Source organism: Camelus ferus, chromosome 12 (genome assembly GCF_009834535.1).
Source record: "Camelus ferus isolate YT-003-E chromosome 12, BCGSAC_Cfer_1.0, whole genome shotgun sequence".
In the NCBI taxonomy this organism is placed as follows: Eukaryota; Metazoa; Chordata; class Mammalia; order Artiodactyla; family Camelidae; genus Camelus; species Camelus ferus.
In genome coordinates, this window is record NC_045707.1 from 20,305,572 (window position 1) to 20,324,449 (window position 18,878).

Sequence of the window (18,878 nt, forward strand, 5' to 3'; positions counted from 1 at the left end):
TACCACTTACTTAACAGATACCCCAGTGGGAAAAAAAGTCATTTTATTCAGATGAGGCACTTCGAATGTATTGTTTGTGGGGTGTGTGTGTGTGTGTGTGTGCACATGTGCATGGGGAATAGTGGAGGTGGTACAGGATAATAAATACTGTGAGGGTGAAGGAACACTCCCCTGAGCTGGCAGGAGGGTGTGGCAGCAATGTACAAAGCCTAGCAGGTAGAGTCCAGGGACGAGGAGGTGGGTTCAAGGCTGGCTTGGAAGCTGAGATGTCCCTCTCAGCACAAGAAGCCAAAGAAATTGGAGGAGCGGGGAGGCGGGCCCATAAGCATGGGCATCTGGTTCCTGTGGGTGATCTTGATCTGGAAGGGAAGGGGGCACATTCAGAGGCAGGACCTGGGGCTCTGGGGCTGGAGCAGCAGAGTTTTGGGGAACATTGTGGGGTTTAGGGTGGGTTATAAGGGTCCTAGAGAGGCCATGGTAGGAAGACTAGGGGCTGAGAAATCAGGATTTGGGAGGAAGGGTGCACAGGGAACTTCGGGCCTCAGGAGGAAGTAAAGAAGCTGTGGAATGGAAATTTAGGATCCATGAGGGTTCAGTTTTTGGCAGCCATAGGCAATACTCACTGTACAGGGTGTCTGCATCCAGGGTTCTCCATCGATTTGCATGGGGAGGGTTTTTGTGGTGCTGTGTGAGGTCAAGGTAGATTGGTGGTGATTACCAACCAAGTACCAAAACTCTGTTTCTTAGGTTGGTTTTGAGACTCTTTGTCACTGAGGAAGATCTGGTACAGCCCCTCCGCACCATCCCCAGACCCCTTCCGCTTTCCCTGCCCCGCTCCTTCCCTCAGAGCCCCTGGCTGGCGTTTTCCTTACTGGAAGGTGATCTCAGAGCACTTGGCCAGCCGATGTCCAGCATTCTTGAGCTTGGTGTAGATCTGGCCCATCTCAATTGCACCCTCCAGCCCTACTACTTCTAGCCGCTTGTCACTTAGATCTGGGGGTGAAAAGTAGGGAGATAGGTCTTGTAGAAGCAGGGTGTTTCCAAAGAGTCACACCTTCCATTAGTCCCACTCACTCAGCTCCGAAGGCTGCTCCTCTTACCGGGTACGCAGGTTTTCAGGATATCAGGGTCGGTGATGACTTTAGCTGTAGCACCTAAGGCCTGGTTGATCCCATGGATGTCACTTTGTGGTCTCTTGGTGTCACCCCAGAGATTGGAGCCACCGTGCATGCTTGGGATGTTCAGCACTGCGATGCCTTCTAGGGACAGGTTGCTTAGATCCAGTGGTTTCCCACAGATCTGAGGGGAGGAGAGCACAGATCCTTACCTCATGGCATAATCATGGACGTGACCCCTCCCTCCACCAGACAATGAACTGGGAAGGCTAGGATTTGGAGGCTTGCAAGACATGGAGGGAAACAGGAACCGGTGTATCTTGAGAACTTGGGAAATCACAATTGGAGAGCTGGGAGGTCAAAGTATAAGTTCAAGAATATGCGGAGTTCCCGAGGGCGCCTGTGGAGGAAGAAACTAAGATACAAGAAACTGAAAGGGATATGGGGTTGGGTCTTATCACACCCACCTCAACTGTCAGAGATTCCTCCAGCTTTTTGCACGTTGAGAAGATGGATTCAGACGTGGCAAATTCGAAGTACCATAGCTTGTTCTTCATTCTGTGTCGGCCCCAACAGCAGCCCCAGGAGGAAGGGGACAAGAGGCAGAGGTGGGCTACATGCAGTCCCATGGCGGTCAGGGAGGCTTGGTTGAGGGGCTTCCTAGAGGTCTCACTGCTCATCTAAGTTCTGAGTCAAACTGGGCCACAGCCTGGTCCCTGCCGCTGTGTATGCCCGCACCCATCCCCCCTTCTCTCACCTGCTGTTGAACTTCTCAGGATATTTCTCTCGCATGATGTGGAAGCGGTGAGCAATAGAGGCATCCTGGGGAGTTCAGGGCGTGTGAGATCAGAGGCTGCCCCCTCTCTCAGCACAGAGCCCTCCGTCTCTTTAACTCCCAAGTTGGGGAGTAATATGTCCCACGTTCTTTTCTTACAACTCACACCACTGTACCCCACTCCTGATTTCCCTGTGTCACAGCTCCCTTACCCTCTACCTTCCCTTTCTGCCCTTCTCCGGCCTCTGCCTACTTAACCCCCACCGTCTCCCTTTCCCCCATGCTCCACTCCACTAACCACACCAATGGAGAAGTAGTTATTGATGATTTGAAAGGGGACTGGGTCACTCTTTTCTTCAGTTTGTTGGGGTATCACCTCCACGGACCATCGATCCATATGTACCACCTTACTTGTCTCTAAATCCTTGAGGATCTTTCCCAAGTTCTGTCCCTCATACCCTAAGGGTGGAGGAGAAGACAGGTTAGCACTGAGCCCCGGCTCCCAGAGGGACTTCCTCTCAGTTCCCAGCTCCACAAATTCCCAGGGATCCTCTGACCTGGTTCTGCAGACCCTCCCACCCCTAAGCAGTGAAAGGGCAGGGTGCTCAGTCATGGCTCCCACAGACCAGTCTTAAGGTCAGACCATTGCTGACCCTTTTCTCCATACTGTCACTGTCATGGAAGGTGTATATTCCCAAATGTGTGTGTGCACTTAGCAATAAATGCCAAAATTCATCTGGAAGAGTAAAGGAAATAGCCAGGAAAATGCAAAATGCTGAAAAGACAAGTGATGAATATGAATAGTCTCTCTCTTTCTCTGATGCTTCCCCTCCTCATTCTACCAGATGGAACACAGCATAAAGCAATGGTGTCAAAACAGGGTGACACTGTCACAGTGAATACAATACAAAGTTCAACAGTAAAGAACAGAGTTCCCAGAAATAGACTCAAGTATACACTGGAATTTAGAATATGATGACATTTCAAATAAATGGGGAAAGACAGATTACTCAGTAAATGGTGCTAGATGTAAAAGTCAACCCTTACACTAAAATAAATTCAAGATGGGTCAACAAATTTAAATGTAAAAAGTTGAAGCACAATTTGTACTAGTGGACATGAGTGAATGTTTTTATAATCTTTGAGTGGAAAAGGGCTTTCTAAAGCATAGTACAAAACCCAGAGCCAAAAAAGAAAAAAACTGATAAATACAATTATATTAAAGTTAAAACTTCTGAAATCAAACAAAAGTAAAGAAAATATATTTGGGATTTTCAAAATTGCCACAAAATAAACAGAAATAGTTCTAACAACAACAACAAAACCCCAAAACCAACCAATCAAATGAACAAAAAACTTCTGCATGGTTAAATAAACATACACCTAAAAAAAGACAAACTACAAACAGGGAAGAATTATCTGCAGCACATATAACAGACTAACTTCCTCAACATTCAAAAAATGCTACGAATCCCTATATTTAAAAAGTCAATAGAAAAATGGGCAAATAAGCCAATCATGGAAGAAATACAGATGGCCAATATGCATATTAAAGATGCTCAATATTACTGATAATTAAAATAATTATAAATTAAAACTGTAAATCAGTTAACTTTTTGTTGCCTATCAGATTGACAAACTACAGAGATTGAGAAAACCAAGTGTTAATGAGATTATGAATAAACTGGCACTCAACTGCTGTTAGTTGGAGCATAGATTGGTATTTCATTTTTGGAAGGCAATTTGGCAACTTTTATCAAAATATCATCAAATTTTATCAAAACATATCCTTTGACGCAGCAATTCTACTTGTAGGAATTTCTCTCACAGAAACACATGCACGGAGATGCATGTGCAAGGATATTTGCTGAGGTACTCACTAAAACAGCAAAAAATTGGAGACAATCTACAGCCCATTGGGAGGCGAAAGTTATATAAATTATGCCAAATCCATGCCATGAAATAATGTGCAGCTATTGAAATCAGAATGAAATCTCTACCTACTAACATGGAAAGTTCTCCAAGACATAGTCAATGAAAAAAGTCCCAGGCCAATGTATATAGTATGATCATATTTATCTTTGTTTAAAAGTTGTATATGTGTTGTATATGTGTGCATGTGAAAACAGAAAAATGAGTGCAAATAGAAAACAGTGGTTATCTCTGGGGAAGTATGTGGAATTTGGTGGTGGAGTGGGGAGGGAAGAGGAGACCTGTATGTGAAGACTCATACATTTTACTTTTTAAAATCTTTTACAGGGAAAATGTACTGATGCATTATTTGTGTAATTTAAAACAAATAAAATAACTAGTAAAATGTTCATATTCTTTGAGCCAGCAATTCCACTTCTAGAAATCTCTCCTAGAGAAATTCTCACATCTGTGTGCAGAGATAGACTGCAGCACGGTTTGTAACAAAAGACTGAATGCTACCCAAGTGTCTATCAATATAGGACTAGTTAAATAAATTACGACATAGTCACACAATGGAATGCTGTTCAGCAATAAAAACAGTGAAGCACACCTGATTGTATTGAAATATAATGATAACCAAGATGAACTGTTTGGTTAAAATAAGAAGAAAAACATCAGTAAATGATCTCATTGTTTAAATATATATTAGTATGTATCTAGAGAGAAATAGAGAGAAATCTAGAGAGAGATCTAGAGAGAAATGGAGGAATAGACTCCTAAACTTCAGGAAGTAGATTACAGGGAACATTCACGTTCTTGGCATCTATATCTGAAATGTTTGAATTATTTTTTACCACAAGCATGTATCATTTTTGTAATCAGGAAAAAAAAGATGAAAAAAATAGCTCTTCACTTCCTCACATTCCATTGATGGTTCAACCTACTGTAATTTGTCTTTCTCCATGCCACCCTGCTGAAGCTCTTTTGGCAAACTTGCCAATAATTCCTGCCAAAAGCAACAGTATATCTTCAGTTCTCATTTTAACTCATGAAACTCCTCACTTGGCCTCTAAAATACCTCTAGGTATCAGAGGACCCACTCTCTTTCTTCTTAGTCTCTGCGGTGAGCAGAACAACAGCCCCTCAGAGATGTCCGCATCCTAATCTCCAGACTCTGTGAATCTGTTGCCTTAAATGGCAAGACACTTTGTAGATGTGATTAAATTAAGGATTTTAAGATGGGGAGATTATCCTGGATTATCTGGCTGGGCCCTAGGTAATCACAGGGCTCCTTATAAGTGAAAGAAAGGCAAGATGGAAGAGTCATGGAAGGAGATTTGACAACGGAAGCCAAGGCTGGAATGATAACACTGCTGGTTGGAAGGGGGGCCATGAGATAAGGAATGCAGGCAGCCTCTCATAACTGGAAAAGGCAAGGCAAGGAATTCTCCCCTAGAGCCTCTAGAGAAAACATGGCCCTGCCAACATCTCAATGCTAGTGTAGTTGAAACTATTTTGGACCTGTGCCCTCCAGAACTGTAAGAGAATAAATTTGTGTTGTTTTAAGGCATTGTTACAGCAGCAATAGGACACTAATACAGACTCCTTTAATAATTCATCTTCTGTTCAACCCCTAAATAGGGTGTTTATCAGGATCTGGCTGTCCTTATCTACCTTCTCTTCTTGCCTCTTTCCCTGGTAACTCAACTACTCTGAGGATGTCAGTTACCTCCTAGGAGCAGATGACTCTCAATCACGTTCTCTCCTAAATTTCTAATATCGATTTCCAACTACCTACCACATAGTTCCATCTGGGTGCTCCACTGACATCTAGTACATCAACTCAGTACGTCCAAAATTGAACCTATCTTTCTTCCTTAAACTAGTCCTCCACTTGTATTTCCTATTTTAATAAATGGTACCCCCATCTGCTCATTCCACAAGCCTAGAAGATGTCCTAGACTTGTCCTCAACTCCTCCTGCACAATCCATTAGTTACCAAATGTTGTGGCTTCTACCTTATGACTCCACTGATGCACCACTTTTGTGTTCATCATCCCTTGACTAGGCTATTGCAGTTGAGGTCCTGCCTCCTTCCTCAATCCAACCACCATCATGCTCCCATAGCCGTATTCTTTTCATCAACCCCTCTTCAAATCTCATCATTTTTTCAATATCAACACAGATTTTCATTAGTCCCATATATATATATATATCATTATTTTCATGATTCAGATGGAATTAGCAGAAGTTGCTGTGAAAGTCTCATTTGCAGAACACAAAGTGAAGACTCAAAAATTCATGATTTTGAAGTGTCTAATACTATAAATGAAAACAAAGTCAGATGTTGAGGATTTAAGAACTGGCCAAAAAAAGTCATATGTTTATATATAAGATTTAAATTATAATATGCAGAGATATCTCTACTTTCTGGAATAATATTTTATGTAAGGAGTAATTTTTATTATATAAAGTATTATATATATATATATATATATATATATATATATATATATATATACACCAATTTTTTCTTTTAATTACATCTTTCATGAGTTTAAGAGTTCCCCATGGTTCAAGGATTGCATATTCAAATGTCTCAGTGGCTAGAAAGGTTAAGTGAATGAATGGTCAGGAGCTGAGGGAATTGTGGTGAATTGAAGAATACATGACCCACTGCTTAGAAATAACCAAGGTCAGATTAAAAAAGCAGCAAGGTACACAATACAATACAAATCATTTCCGTGGACTGTCAGCTTTCAGTCTCCGGCAGGATAAAGTTCACAACGCCTCAGCACAGCATCCATGAACCTCTATAATCTGGACCCTGCTCAACTCAGCCCTCCCTCTTCCCATTGCCCACTGTGCACCCCGTGTCCAAGTCACAGAGAATGACGCACACCTTCCCTAATGCACCACTATGTTGTTTGGTGGCTCCTCTGGACTTACACAACTTTTTCCACCTGGAATACCTTTTGCAGTCCTTAGCAGACCCCTACTCCATACTCTCCTGAGAGATCTCAGAGCTGGACTCTGAATCCAAGAGCCTCGTTTCCAAGACAACTGCCTCAATTCCAAGACAATCTCACCACACTGATCTCTTTATCTACCAATACCATCCCTTAAACTCCTTCTCTTTGAAAGAAAATAGAGACTAGAAACTGGAGAGCAGTTAGGAGACTGTTGTAATAGACTTGGGAAAAAAATCATGATGAATCAATGAATGACCCCTGATTACAGATGACCCTTGAATAACACTGGGGTTAGTTGGCATATAACATATTCTGCCCTCCATATCCACTGTTTCTCTGCATCCACAGATTCACCCAATGGTGGACTGTGTAGTCCTGTAGGATTTACTACTGAAAAATGTCTGCATAGAAGTGGACTAGCGTTGTTCCAGTCCATGTTGTTCAACTGTAACTGGTTGAATAAATGAATGAATCATGGCCAAGCTCCCTGCTAGCTCCATCACTCAGCATCTGGCTTGGCTCTTACACAACCTTCCTTATTCCCACATTGTCCTCTCCACCCCCATATTCTTTGATTCTCTGAGTCCTAAGACTTGGGATATTTTTAGATTATGGGGAAGAAGACTGTCACCCCTGGACCCTTCTAGGTTAAGACTGTGATCCTTGCTTCTTCCAAAGCTCTCTTCCTTTGGGACAATCCACTTTGGGACCTACTCATCTCTGCCTCTCTTCTCTACCAACCTTTTTTCAACACCAGATGCCTAGATGCCTTCTCTATGTGCCTTTCCGTTCCAACCCCTATCCCTCCAGGAAAACAATTTCTAACCACTTACCTCCTCCCCATCTTAGGCAACGAGCCAGATCATTTCCAGTGCCCAGGGGCAACACAGCAACAGGAGGCACAAAAGGCAAGTTGGCTTTGTCTGGGGAGGCAGGTGAGGAGTTGAATAGAGGGAGTTAGCTCTGGAAGGCCACTGCCCCATGCCCTGCCCGGAGCCTCTCCCTTCACTGACCAATGGTCTCCAAAATCCAGCCTACTGTGCCATCTCCACCACACACCAAAATCCGGTAATCAGGAACCTCTCTGAAGAATCTGAGTCTAAGACAAAAGGCGAGAGAGAAGATGAGGAAGGACAACAGGACTGAGGCTACCCAACTCCTGGACAGGCAGAGTACTTCTTGTCTCTCATTCCTTACAACCCCCTTCCCCTTCGTCAAAAGACTTGTTTCTATTAAGGGCAGAGAAAAAGTACAATGGGGAAGTTATAGCCATTCCTCAGTGGTGAGGGAGAGATTGGCATCTCCATCCTTTGAGAGCAGAACAAAGATAAGCCGGAGAATTCAGAAGTTGGGATACCCAGTTAGAGCAGCATTCGGAAGTCTGGTTTCTTGGCTCCCCTAGCCCTCCCCTCTCAACATGTACCCTTTCCTGCTCTCTTCCAACACCGACAGGCAGAAACAAGCAGACACTGTGACACAGCCCCTAACTACACTCACCCTGGCTCAGGACCATCCTTTAGGAGGTTGAACACCTGTCGAGGGTTTAGTAGATACTGAAATTTCCAGAGCACCCTGTGTGGGGAAAAAGGAAAGATCATGGCAGGGGATATTCTGTACCCCACTCTCTTGATGCCCTCCTCAAGGTATGTCCCTTTCATACACACAGATTCCCAATGTCTCCACCTTAGAAGACCCAGTATATCTCCTCACCTCTCCCCTTGCTTCCCGCCACTCTTGGGGTTGACAAAGACCAGAAGTGGGTGAGTGTTAGAAACAGGGTCAATCTGCATTGAGGGAAGAAAACATTGAGGGATAAGGAAAGCAGACTTTTGTCAGAGTTGGGATGGGCCCTGGAGACAGGGGCAGAGGCTGGCATTCTCAAGAGGCTTTCCCCTCCCCTACCAGGTGGGGCTTCTGCAGAGTAGGCACCATTCCCCAGGCTTCCCACTTCATCCCCTCCCATGAGGGCTCTAGTGAAGAAAAACTGGCCCCCAAGACGAAACTCAAGCCTCTAACCCCTTACCCGCAGAGCCTCAGAGGGGCTCAAATTTATATCATCTATAGTCTTCTGGCTTGTTTTGCTAATTTTACGCTCCTGTCCAGAGACCTAGGAAGGGAGTGAAACAGAAGGAAGAAAAACTGGATTGTATGAATCCATAAGCAGATGAGGGTCTGACTTGAATCCTAAAAGTACAGGCTTTCTGCTCTAAATGGCACTGTGTGTATGCATGTGTGTTTAAATTAGGGGAGCACTCCTGTCCTCTCCCAGCCGCTGCCCAAGGGTCTCACCAGGACGCCGGGATAGATGGAAGATGGAGGCAGGATGTGATCACGGAGCAGCCCACAGTCACACTCAGGGCCCATGGCTGGCAGGCAGTCATCATGGATCTGAAACACAGAGTAGGCATGGAGAGATGGTGGAGGGAATCCTGTCACCTCTCAACTTGGGGTCTGGTACTGACAGAGAGCCCTTGGGAGTAGGGCAACTGTGACAGTAGGGGAGACATGCTGCTGGAGGAGGCCACTGGAAAGAGGGCAGCTTAGGGAGGGGCCCCAAAGCAAGGCTGGAGGGGTAGCTCCCAAACTGACCTCTAGATGGCACCACACACAATGCAGGCCAACCAGACTGTGATAGATTCGGATCTTTTTCTGACAGCGGTCACATCTCCCAGATTCACAGCCTCCTCGCACCCACACGTGTGCCTGGACCTTGGGGAAGAAGGCAATCTCTTGTCTGAGAGGGTCTGAGCAGGGACTCCGGGAAGGGCTGAGGGCAGCAACGAGCCAAGAGCCAGGGCCAGGGCCAGGATGCTGGTGGTGACTGGGTGGGCATGGCGTCACTTACACCAATGTCCTTCCGAGACTTGGCATAGGTGCTGACTTCACAGGGCAGGGCCCTCATGGCGCACTGGTCGTGAACGACGTATTTACAGACTAGGTGAGAGGGAAGAAGGTCAGAGCCTTCGCTGCAGCCCCTCCTCCCTCTTTACCTGGGGGTGAGGCAAGATCACTTACTGAAACGATACATATAACCCCTTGCTCTGAGGGTATGGTAGGAAAGTTTGGGGTGGGGGCTCACCTCCCACACTTGTGCCTTTTGCTCACTCTTCCCCCTCAAAGAGCAATTGCTACCCCACACCCAGTCCCACTCAACTGATGTGCCAGGAGCTGAACTGGATGATGTAAAGGAGGCCCAGATAGAACAACAACAACAAAAAGAATAACAGTAGCCAATTTTTATTGCAGACTTAATAGTGTGTACATGCACTGCATGAGGCACTTTTCTTGCATCAACTTATGTAATGCTCACAATTACCTCATTTTCAGTCAAAGAAACTAAGACTTAAAGAGGTTATGTGGCTTCCCCAAGGTCACATCACTAATCAGTGGCAGAGCCTGGGATTCAAACCCAGGTCTCTCTAAGTTCAGAGTGCTGTGTTCCCATAGACAGCTGGGCTACCCCTCTGCTCCCATGCCCTGAGGTCCCATCACTCACGGTTACAGCTCAGCCCCTGTTTGCCAAGACCAATGCTCGATTCGCATAGGTTGCAGTAGATGGGTCGGGGGAACCTCTTGGGTCTCCACATGTGCTGCCCATTGTCCTTCAGGGTCTGGGAGGGCACAGCAGATGCTGGGGAGTGTCTAAGCTCTTAGAGGGCCAACCTCTGGCAAGCACAACCCAAGGCAACAGTCTTACTCACCCTCACAAGTCTCCCCTACTCACCATCTCCAGACCCAGCAGCACTAGCAAGGGCACAGTGGTGGCCCCAGCCCGGAGCCACTCAGCTAGCGAGACGGAGCCACTGCCATCATAGTCAATCTCTTTCATCATCTCCTGAAGAATCTGAACAGAGAATGGAGGTGAGGGGACTTTTGGTATGAGTAGTCCCTCAGATCTGACACTTCTCCATTGCCCCCTAGGACACCCAGCTTAGCCATCCTAGCCAAGGGCACCAGCCTGCCTGTCAGTGATGAGGTAAGGGAGACGTGGGACTCATCAGGGAGAAGGTACAAGAAGGGCCATGCAGGAAGAGTTGCCTTACCGGCCTCAGCTCAGACACGTCCCAATCCAGGTATTCAGCCACTCGCATCATCTGTATGATGATTTTGTCCACTTCCTGGGGGCCAAGAGGGTAAGAGCCACAGCCATATCTCCCCTCATTACCAGCATCCAAACTCTTCTCTAGAAATCAGGGCTTCTAAGTTCCACCCGCAGACCCCCTCTAATCCTCAGGTGCCTCTGTCAAGTAAATGAGTGTCTATGTGTGTTTGTATGTGTGCAAGGCAGCCCCCAATTCATGTCTCCAGCATCCTCTTTTGGGAGTCAAGAGCTTGGGACCTACTCCCAAATTTAGCCCTAAAGGACTCAACTTCTCCCTCTAGCTTCCTCTGCTTCTTAAGATCCTGGAAGAGTTGGGAACAGGAGGGCACAGACAAATGGACACATACTCCCTTGCCCAGCATACAGGTCCCCCAACTCACTGAGCTGTCCAGGATCCCATTTCTGTCCGTGTCGTACAGCTTGAAGGTGACTGTGGGGTGTTTCAGGGGGCCAGGGTCAGTTTGTGAGGAATACCCAGAGAATTCATAACAGAATACAGGGAAAACAAAGAGATAAGGAAGGACATTTTGGATGAACAACCAGGACTTGGGGCTGAGACTGAGACAGGAGACAAACAGGGAGGGGAAACAGGCCTGGATGCTACCCTGGGTGAACCTGACAGGGGAGACAGTAGACACCTCCCACATCCCAAGAACATCCCAGGCCACCCACGTGAAAATATACAAGACATGGGGACTGGGGTGACTATGGTGGATGGCATTACGTATAAGGAGTCTGGGGGAAGAGAGGAAATGGGCCCATTCTCTGGCCCCACCTTTGTCTGGCCCTGTCAGCCTTTAGGAGTCCTGAAAAAATGAGGGAAGGAAGGCTGGGGAATACCTTCTCTCCCTTCACCTTTCCTCCCCTCTCCCAGTTCTGAATGGCAACTCACATTCTAGCTTGTCTTCCGGCCGGCCACCCTCCAGAAGGGAAAAGTAGCAGGAGACATCGCTGAGACACACCACATCTGGGTACAAAAATTACAGCAGATCTGAGGTTGCAGCTGCCTCCGCTCTTGCTCTTCTCTTTTCCCTTGTTCGTTCCAACTCTTCCCTTTAACTTTCCTCCCTCCAGCTCCTAGACCCGTCTGGCCACCCTCCACCTCTCTCCTCTTACCCTGCCCCCAACATGTGACTCAATTCAACTCTCACCCCAGAACTCACACTTAATTTGTTCTTCCAGAGGCCCAGCCCAGTCCCACCTACATGACCATACCTTGTTTTACAGTCTCTTCTAAGCAGTAACCGGTCTGGAAGGATTGAAACAGTGCCTCGCTTATGTGACTGGGAACATTATCCACCTCCAGATAGATTTTCAGGAATTGCTGGAATCCCTCATACCCAATGGCCTACGATGAGAGCAGGCATTACCCTGGGGGAGTCTACAGGATGGGAGTTGGGGACTGACGAATCAAGAGTGGTGGGGACAGTGACAATAAGTGCAGAGTTGAGAAGCAACCAAAGTGGGAATATGGTTTCTTGGGCTAAGGTCTGAGTTAATGGAATCTCTTGTTTTGTCCCAAAGCAATAGCTGCCATGACAGTGGGCACTGGGGAATCTAGAGAGAGGACAGCAAGGGTTGGGCTCAGAATAATCCCTGGAAGTTGGGCATCCCAATGCAGTAGCAAAAACAAAGATGGGAGGAGTTGGGGATGGAGAGGATTTCCCAGCTGCCACTCACATCTCCTTGGAGATATTCAGCCATTTCACCATCCTCAAAGAGTTTTAGGACATCACTGACCTTTTTGGTGGAGTCTAGGGTGTGAAGAGAGTGAGAGTAGAGCATTAGTCTGGTTCAGTTCTCCCTGTCCTCTGCTAGATTCTTGCTGAGACATCCAAAAGGAAAGAAGTTTCCAGTGACAAGAAAAAAGAAGAGATTCCAAAAAGAAACTCAGAAATACAGAGAGAAAAACAGTTCAGATCCTCCAAGGTGGTTGCCTTCTTTACTTCTTTTCTCTGAGACTTGGAGCCAGAGGTCAAGGTTCAGAGAAGGTGGGAAGAGAGCTGAGACCCCAGGCATCTCCCCATTTCCCTCTCCTCTCCTCCCCTCCCCAGCCAGGCAGATCTCAGCAGCACACTGTCTCAAGGCCGCTAGAGAAAATAGGGGGTGTTGGGTGGGAATGAGGAGGAGAAGGGATTCTTTAACAGTGAGGTCCCCAGAACTGAAGGGCTGAGAGGAAGACTCACATTCCATGTATGTTTGCAGCTGGGCAAAATCACTGGGGCTTATTAGGCCCCTCTCCTTGGCCATCTTTCTTTTTTTCCTAAGGATGGCTGCAAAGGCAGCTTGGTAGTAGTACTTCCGGTGCCTGCACCTCCGCTTCCAAAGGTAGGTCTGGAGGAAGGTAACAAAAGCATGTGGCAGGACTAGCCAGCTGTCTGTTCCTCTTTGCTTCCAGCTACTCTGGTCATTTTCCACTGCTACTATAATTTCTGTTCTTTCCTTGTCTCTGAGTCCCTCCCTAAGTCTCTTCCTTTCCCTGTGTTCCTCTCCCCTATGTCTCTATCTCTCATTGACAGTGTCTGTCCTCTGTCTCTGTTTCTCTGACTCATCTCTGACTTTCTCTCCAACATTTGTGGATCCCTCTCCAGCTCTCTGATTTCTCCCCTAATTTGATTCATCCCTGACCACCCTCGCCTCCCCGCGCCCCAGCCCCGCGTTCCCAGGCTGTATGTGTCTCTGTGAGCGTGTCCCTCTCCTGCTTCTACCTTTTCTCCCTCCACCCCCAGTCTCTGCGGTCTCTGCCGGGCCTGCGCTCCGTCCCATCTCCCTTCGGATCCCGCGGTCCCGGCCCTCCGGCGGTTCTCACTGAGATGGCGGAACGCCTCCCTGGCTGCGACCCCATCTTGCTCCGCCTCCAGCCTCGGTCCCCAGCCCCGGTCCCCAGCTCCGCTCAGCCACCCACTCCCAGAGCCACCCACGCCCCGCAACGACCTCTAGCGCTTCTGACGCGCGCGACACAGAACCAGCTCTCGCCGGGTCCGGCCCGGCCCCGCCTCGCCTCCGCCCTGCAGAGCTCCACAGGGGAAGGGCGGGGACCCAGGCAGAGAGGTTGGGAGGAGGCAGGGGAGGAAGGCGCTGAGCATCTGCCTGGCTTCTCAGTTCCAGGAGGGTTGTGCTGAGGGCGGGAGTCTCTGATGCTGGGTTCCTCCTTCCATTCCGCTAGGTTAGCAGTGTTTGGGGACCCCCAACTTCCCACTATGGGACTCAGGGACCAAGGAGGGGCCACCATGTGGATCAGGCTGACCACTGACCCAAGGGCCAGGTTGCAGAGGGCAACTTGCCTTGAGGATTCAATAACAGCAATAACAATAATATCTTACAGTATTACAGTACAGCACCACTTTGGAGTCAAACAGAACTGGGGTTAGTCATATTTGGGCCCCATTCTTAGCTCTGATACCACTGTGGAACTTGGGCAAATTACATCTATAAAATGGGGAGAATGATACCCAATTTCATAGTTGCAAGGATTAAGTGAAATAACGTATGAAAAGTACCTAGTATAATGCCTGGCATATAGAAGACTTACAAGGAATGGTAGCTATTATTGTATTAACAAGTAAAATCAAATTCTAGGAGGGAATTATTGGTATAGCCATCCTACAAATGAAGAAATGGGAGCTCAAAGAGGCTGGGACTTCCCAAGGCAGGTGATAAGCGGAGGAGCCAAGGCTCTAACCCCAAAACTGCATGACGGGGTTCACGCCTGTCTCTCTGTCCTCCTCTTGTTCCACTGTCCCCTTCACACACTGCCTTCTAGTCTCACTACCCTCCTTTCTCTTCCGCAAGCATGCCAAATCCTTTCTGCTCAGGGCCATGACACTGACTGTTCTGTCTGCCTGGAACACCCTTCCCTACTCTTGGCAGAGCTGACTTCTTGCCTAATCTCAAATGTCAGCTCCTCCAGGAGGACCTCCCTGATCATTCTGTCGTAAGTTGCCCCTCTCCTTTGCACAGCATCCTCCTTTGATTCCTTCTGGGAGCTTATCACAAGTGGAAATTGTCTTGCCAATGCATTTGCTTCTTTATTTATTGTTTGTTCTCTCCTACCAAAATGTAAGTTCCACAGGGCAGGGACTTGTCAGTCTTTTTTCACCACTGGATCCCCAATACCTAATGCCCATCTTGTTGCAAATGTTCCATACTGGTTGTGCAAATAGTTGTGTAAAGTTAAGGAATCATATTTGGGGACCATGAATCAAAATATGGTTAAATGGGATGCCAGAGTATCCATCCTGACAATCAGGGGAATATGAGACAATCTGGAGCACATACAGTAGGTGCTAAATAACTATTTGTTAAATGAATAAATGATGCTAGAAAGTACTTATTGTGGTACTCCACCCAAGGCTCTGACCTTCTATCTCCCTTCTGCCCATTTATTGAGGGTTGTTGGGTCAGGCTTAAGGAGGCAGTTAGGGCCTTCTAGAATTTCCTTTCTGATGATGCAAGAACCTTCTCTGTAGCCTCTGCCCTTGGGACATCTTTGCTGCTCACTGCTGTGTAGTATACTATTCCCGTTCTGGAGGCTCTCTGGGAACTCTTAGAAGGGGGTTCTGGGACACTGATATTCTGGAGAAAGGACTCCACCCTTCTGGCCCTTTCAATGACTATAATCCAACTTCTACTGCCAATGGATCTAATGAATACATAATAGTCTTATGGCTAATGGGGCCTGTATGGCTTAATTAGCCTCTCTGATTACCCCTGGGGATTCTTAGATGGCTCCAAGCTTCTAGGAAATGGAATCTGAGAGAGAAAGTGACAGGGAGAGAGCAAAAAAGGACAAACAGGAGAGAGGACACAATACTTCTTTCTTGCCTCTCTTTTCACAATAACCTTCCTAGCCCCCTAGATCTTAAATGTAGTATTCAGTAGAAGTTAAGAGAATGGACTTTTGAATTAGATAGGCGTGGATTGGAATGCTAGCTCTTGGGTGAGTTATTTCATCTCCCTGAAATTCTTTCCTCACTGGTAAAATGGGTGTCTAGACAAATTAGTCACAAATTGGGGATTAATAAGGTAATACACGCAATATACTCAGCAAATTGCATGGCACAGAGAAAGAAGGCAATGAATATTATATTATTATCATTACTACTACTACTATTATTATTAATTATTATTATACAAGGGTGGTAGCTAGAGAAACACATCTGGAGATTAGGAAAAATAATGCCTTGGACCAGGAAGGCATAAATTCTAGGGACTCCCAGCAGCAGTGAAGCCCAGTTGTATACCTTCCCTCTTGTGTCATATCTCAGGCACAGACATGTAGTATCAGGATCCTGCACTTTGCCTCTGGGAGTGTGAGGAGGTGGCTATAGAAACTAGACTGTCAGGGTCCAAGGACATCCCTGGGCTGAGACACTGGCCATAAGGGCTCCTGGGTTGTTTTTTTTTTCCAGTTGTCCAGGGTCTTAAAAACCTGGAATGAGTTCAGTTTTGTCCTTCTCCATCCCAACCCCGAGGCTATAACCTGGGCTAGTTCAGGCGAGTGCCAGGGCTGGGAGGGCGGGGTCTGCTGCCCGCCCGCCAGCTATTTGTGACTCACGCTTCCCTTCCCTCCTGTTTTCCCTGCTTGCCCCTACAAACTTGGGGGTCAGAAAGTAAGAAGTTGACTTGGAGGCAGAGTATCCTGAACATCTTTAGAGCTGGGAGGCACCAACGCTCTTATTTTACAGAGGAGGAAACTGAGGCCCAGAGAAAAAGCAACTCTTTCAGGGTCACACCCAGACTCGAGACATCCTGTCCTTAGTCCATTCGATTAAATCTTAGTGCCTCTGGTCTTCTAGATCTTATTTTAAACATGAAAATTACTGGTAACCAAGAGAGAAATATGATTTTTAAAACCAGTGCTAACATTTCAAGTTTCCTTCTTCATTTCAACATTCATTGCTAACATTCCAAGTCATGTCGGTTTACCATTACTCAAGAATCAGCTATGCCCCCGGAATACTCAGGCTGACCCAGCAAAACACCCCAAGGAGCAGGCACTCCCCTGATCACCTGGACTTCTCAATCCCTTCACCACACCAGGGCTTGCAACCTCCTCCTCTTTCTGAGGACCGAGAGAAGGTCTCATCTTTACTGCCCATTCCTGCTACCCATCAGTGGCTCCTAGAGGGAATCATTTGGCTTGAAGCCTCAAAATGTGTTAAGCCTCCACAAACGTCGCAGATGGTAGTGTTGCTTGATTAGGAGGGTGGTGTGTGCATGTGAGTGTGTCTGTGTAGGGGGGTGTCATTATGTGGTACAGGAGGAAGTTACGATGTTGGCATGGTTGGGGGATGTGGGCTCATACGTTATGAGGTTGAGGAGTTGCCCAGTAACATTTGCATTTCTTCCCGGCAAAGTTCATTTCCCCCATTTAAAGGAGAAAAGTGGGATTCAGACCCAGGGAGTTTCAGAAACTTCCCGGTGACAGGTGTGGAAAGGAGATGGGTGGGAAGTTGGAGACCGGGAGGCCAAACAAGAACCCTTCTCTACCCGTGCAGCTCTGTGGAGGTTCCAGAACGGACTTTCCTCCGACTCGCGTCTCTATGAGCCGGCTTCAGCATCCGTCCGAGTGATCGGGAGAGATGCGGGGGAAGGTCTGGGGGAAAAGCAGCCTACGGGGTTCTGAGCCAGCCCTCCCGCTGCCCCCAGCTCCTGGCGCAAACCCTTCTAGCTGCCCGCTCCAGCTGTCACGCTTCCTCCTTCTCGGCCCAGCAGCCCTACCCCAGCCCCTGGGGCGTCCCCTCCCGCGGCCCCCGTCCCCGCCTGCTCCGGAGCGGGAGGACTGGAGGCGGCGGGGGGCTCGCGGGGTCTCTACCTTGCCGGCGGAGGGCGCGCGGTCGGAGCTGGAGCGCCGGCGCGGGAGCTGGAGCCTGAGCTGGGCTGGAGGGGACGGGCCAGGCAGACGCGGCCGCCGCGGGGCCGCCCCGCTCCTGACGACACAGCTGCCCGCCCCCCACCCCGGCCCGCCCGCCCGCGCCAGCTCCCGGCGCCCCCAACTTCGGGAACTTCTAGTTCACCAGACCCGAGTCTCCCCTCCCCCGAATATCTCCAGGGCTCTAATTTGTGCCACTTTCTCTACATTCCTGAGCCACTCATTCCTGCCCCGATATAACAGCTCTGTTTTTTTATCTTTCAACCACTCAAAACCGCTCCCTGCATCCCCAACCCCTGGAGGCCAAGGTTGGAGGCGGGGTCACTGATGGGACAGCTTGTCAGTTGTCCACCCAACTGTCTCACCCTCTCCTAATTGCTGCCACCTGGGGACTTCTCTTCCCAACTCCTTTCCATCCACCTATGGATTGAATTCATACTCAGGAGATGCTGTAGCAGCAAGGCCAGAGTTCCAGACTCCACATCCTAAAACCAAACACCCACCCTGCCACCATGGGCTCCACTGCTTGACACTATCTGAAAGAATCTGGCCATCTTTGCCTCCTCACCTAGGTTAAACCCAAACCCTAGATGTCAGGGATTTGTTTTCCCCAGGCTAAGGACAACTTCTTCTCTCAAGACTCAGATTCTTCCCTTAATTCTCGGGTTGAGGTTTAGGTGCAAACAGCATTCTGGTCTGTGTCCACCCTTTCTTCATGCCCAAACCCTCCCACTTTACCTGCTGGCCTCAGCAGGTGGTATGGAAGGCCCTGGCCACAAATCAGGGTGAAAGGAGATCCTTTCAGCTTCTTCTGTCTGGAATCTGTTCTGGAGTTGTTACAGCTCTTGGGGCAGCATGGATGCTGGTAGAGCAAGGGTGAAAGACAGAGGCCTAGGGCCTTACTGGTAGGAACTGGGGACCCAGGCATCCTGCTCCCTGGCCCCGCCCTAACCCCCATCTAACCCCCTCCTACCTTTCATTGAAATAGGGCACAGTAACAAAGGCTTGAGTTCCTGGAATCTTCCCTCGTACACCTAGTGATGGAAGAGTGGGGAGGGGAGAACTCTGATTGGAAAGGTATATGTCCGTGTTGTGCATATGTTGTGTTTGTATGTACACACATACA

General features: G+C 47.9%; 1 protein-coding gene across 4 annotated transcripts; it reads right to left on the reverse strand.

The window, feature by feature from the left end:
- Positions 1–10: 10 nt before the first annotated feature.
- On the reverse strand, positions 11–18,677 carry DGKA (diacylglycerol kinase alpha). 4 transcript variants are annotated; one of them, XM_032493104.1, is made up of 24 exons: positions 18,491–18,677; positions 13,065–13,212; positions 12,559–12,632; positions 12,094–12,226; positions 11,771–11,845; positions 11,259–11,308; positions 10,820–10,894; positions 10,501–10,620; positions 10,273–10,387; positions 9,622–9,710; positions 9,366–9,485; positions 9,066–9,164; positions 8,800–8,883; positions 8,487–8,560; positions 8,274–8,348; positions 7,790–7,875; positions 7,610–7,699; positions 2,189–2,349; positions 1,873–1,937; positions 1,583–1,673; positions 1,101–1,299; positions 873–993; positions 624–684; positions 11–359 (listed from the first exon to the last, which is right to left on the reverse strand). In XM_032493104.1, the coding sequence occupies exons 2-24, from the start codon at positions 13,126–13,128 to the stop codon at positions 276–278; spliced, it is 2,205 nt and encodes a 734-aa protein (XP_032348995.1). In that variant the 5' UTR covers positions 13,129–13,212; positions 18,491–18,677; the 3' UTR covers positions 11–275. The 4 variants fall into 4 exon arrangements, with proteins under 4 accessions (XP_032348995.1, XP_032348994.1, XP_014410638.1 ...); XM_032493103.1 differs by lacking the exon at positions 18,491–18,677 and adding an exon at positions 17,696–17,810; XM_014555152.2 differs by lacking the exon at positions 18,491–18,677 and adding an exon at positions 13,688–13,812.
- Positions 18,678–18,878: the final 201 nt, after the last annotated feature.

What these genes read in the sequence shown, in the direction of transcription:
- DGKA (XM_014555152.2), bottom strand. Translation starts at nt 13,723, where the DNA reads ATGGGGTCGCAGCCAGGGAGGCGTTCCGCCATCTCA. An exon ending in CCATCTATCCCGGCGTCCTG is followed by an intron (nt 8,884 to 9,065) that starts GTGAGACCCTTG and finishes CTCCCTTCCTAG; the next exon opens with GTCTCTGGACAGGAGCGTAA. An exon ending in CCTGAGAAGTTCAACAGCAG is followed by an intron (nt 1,674 to 1,872) that starts GTGAGAGAAGGG and finishes GGGCCGACACAG; the next exon opens with AATGAAGAACAAGCTATGGT.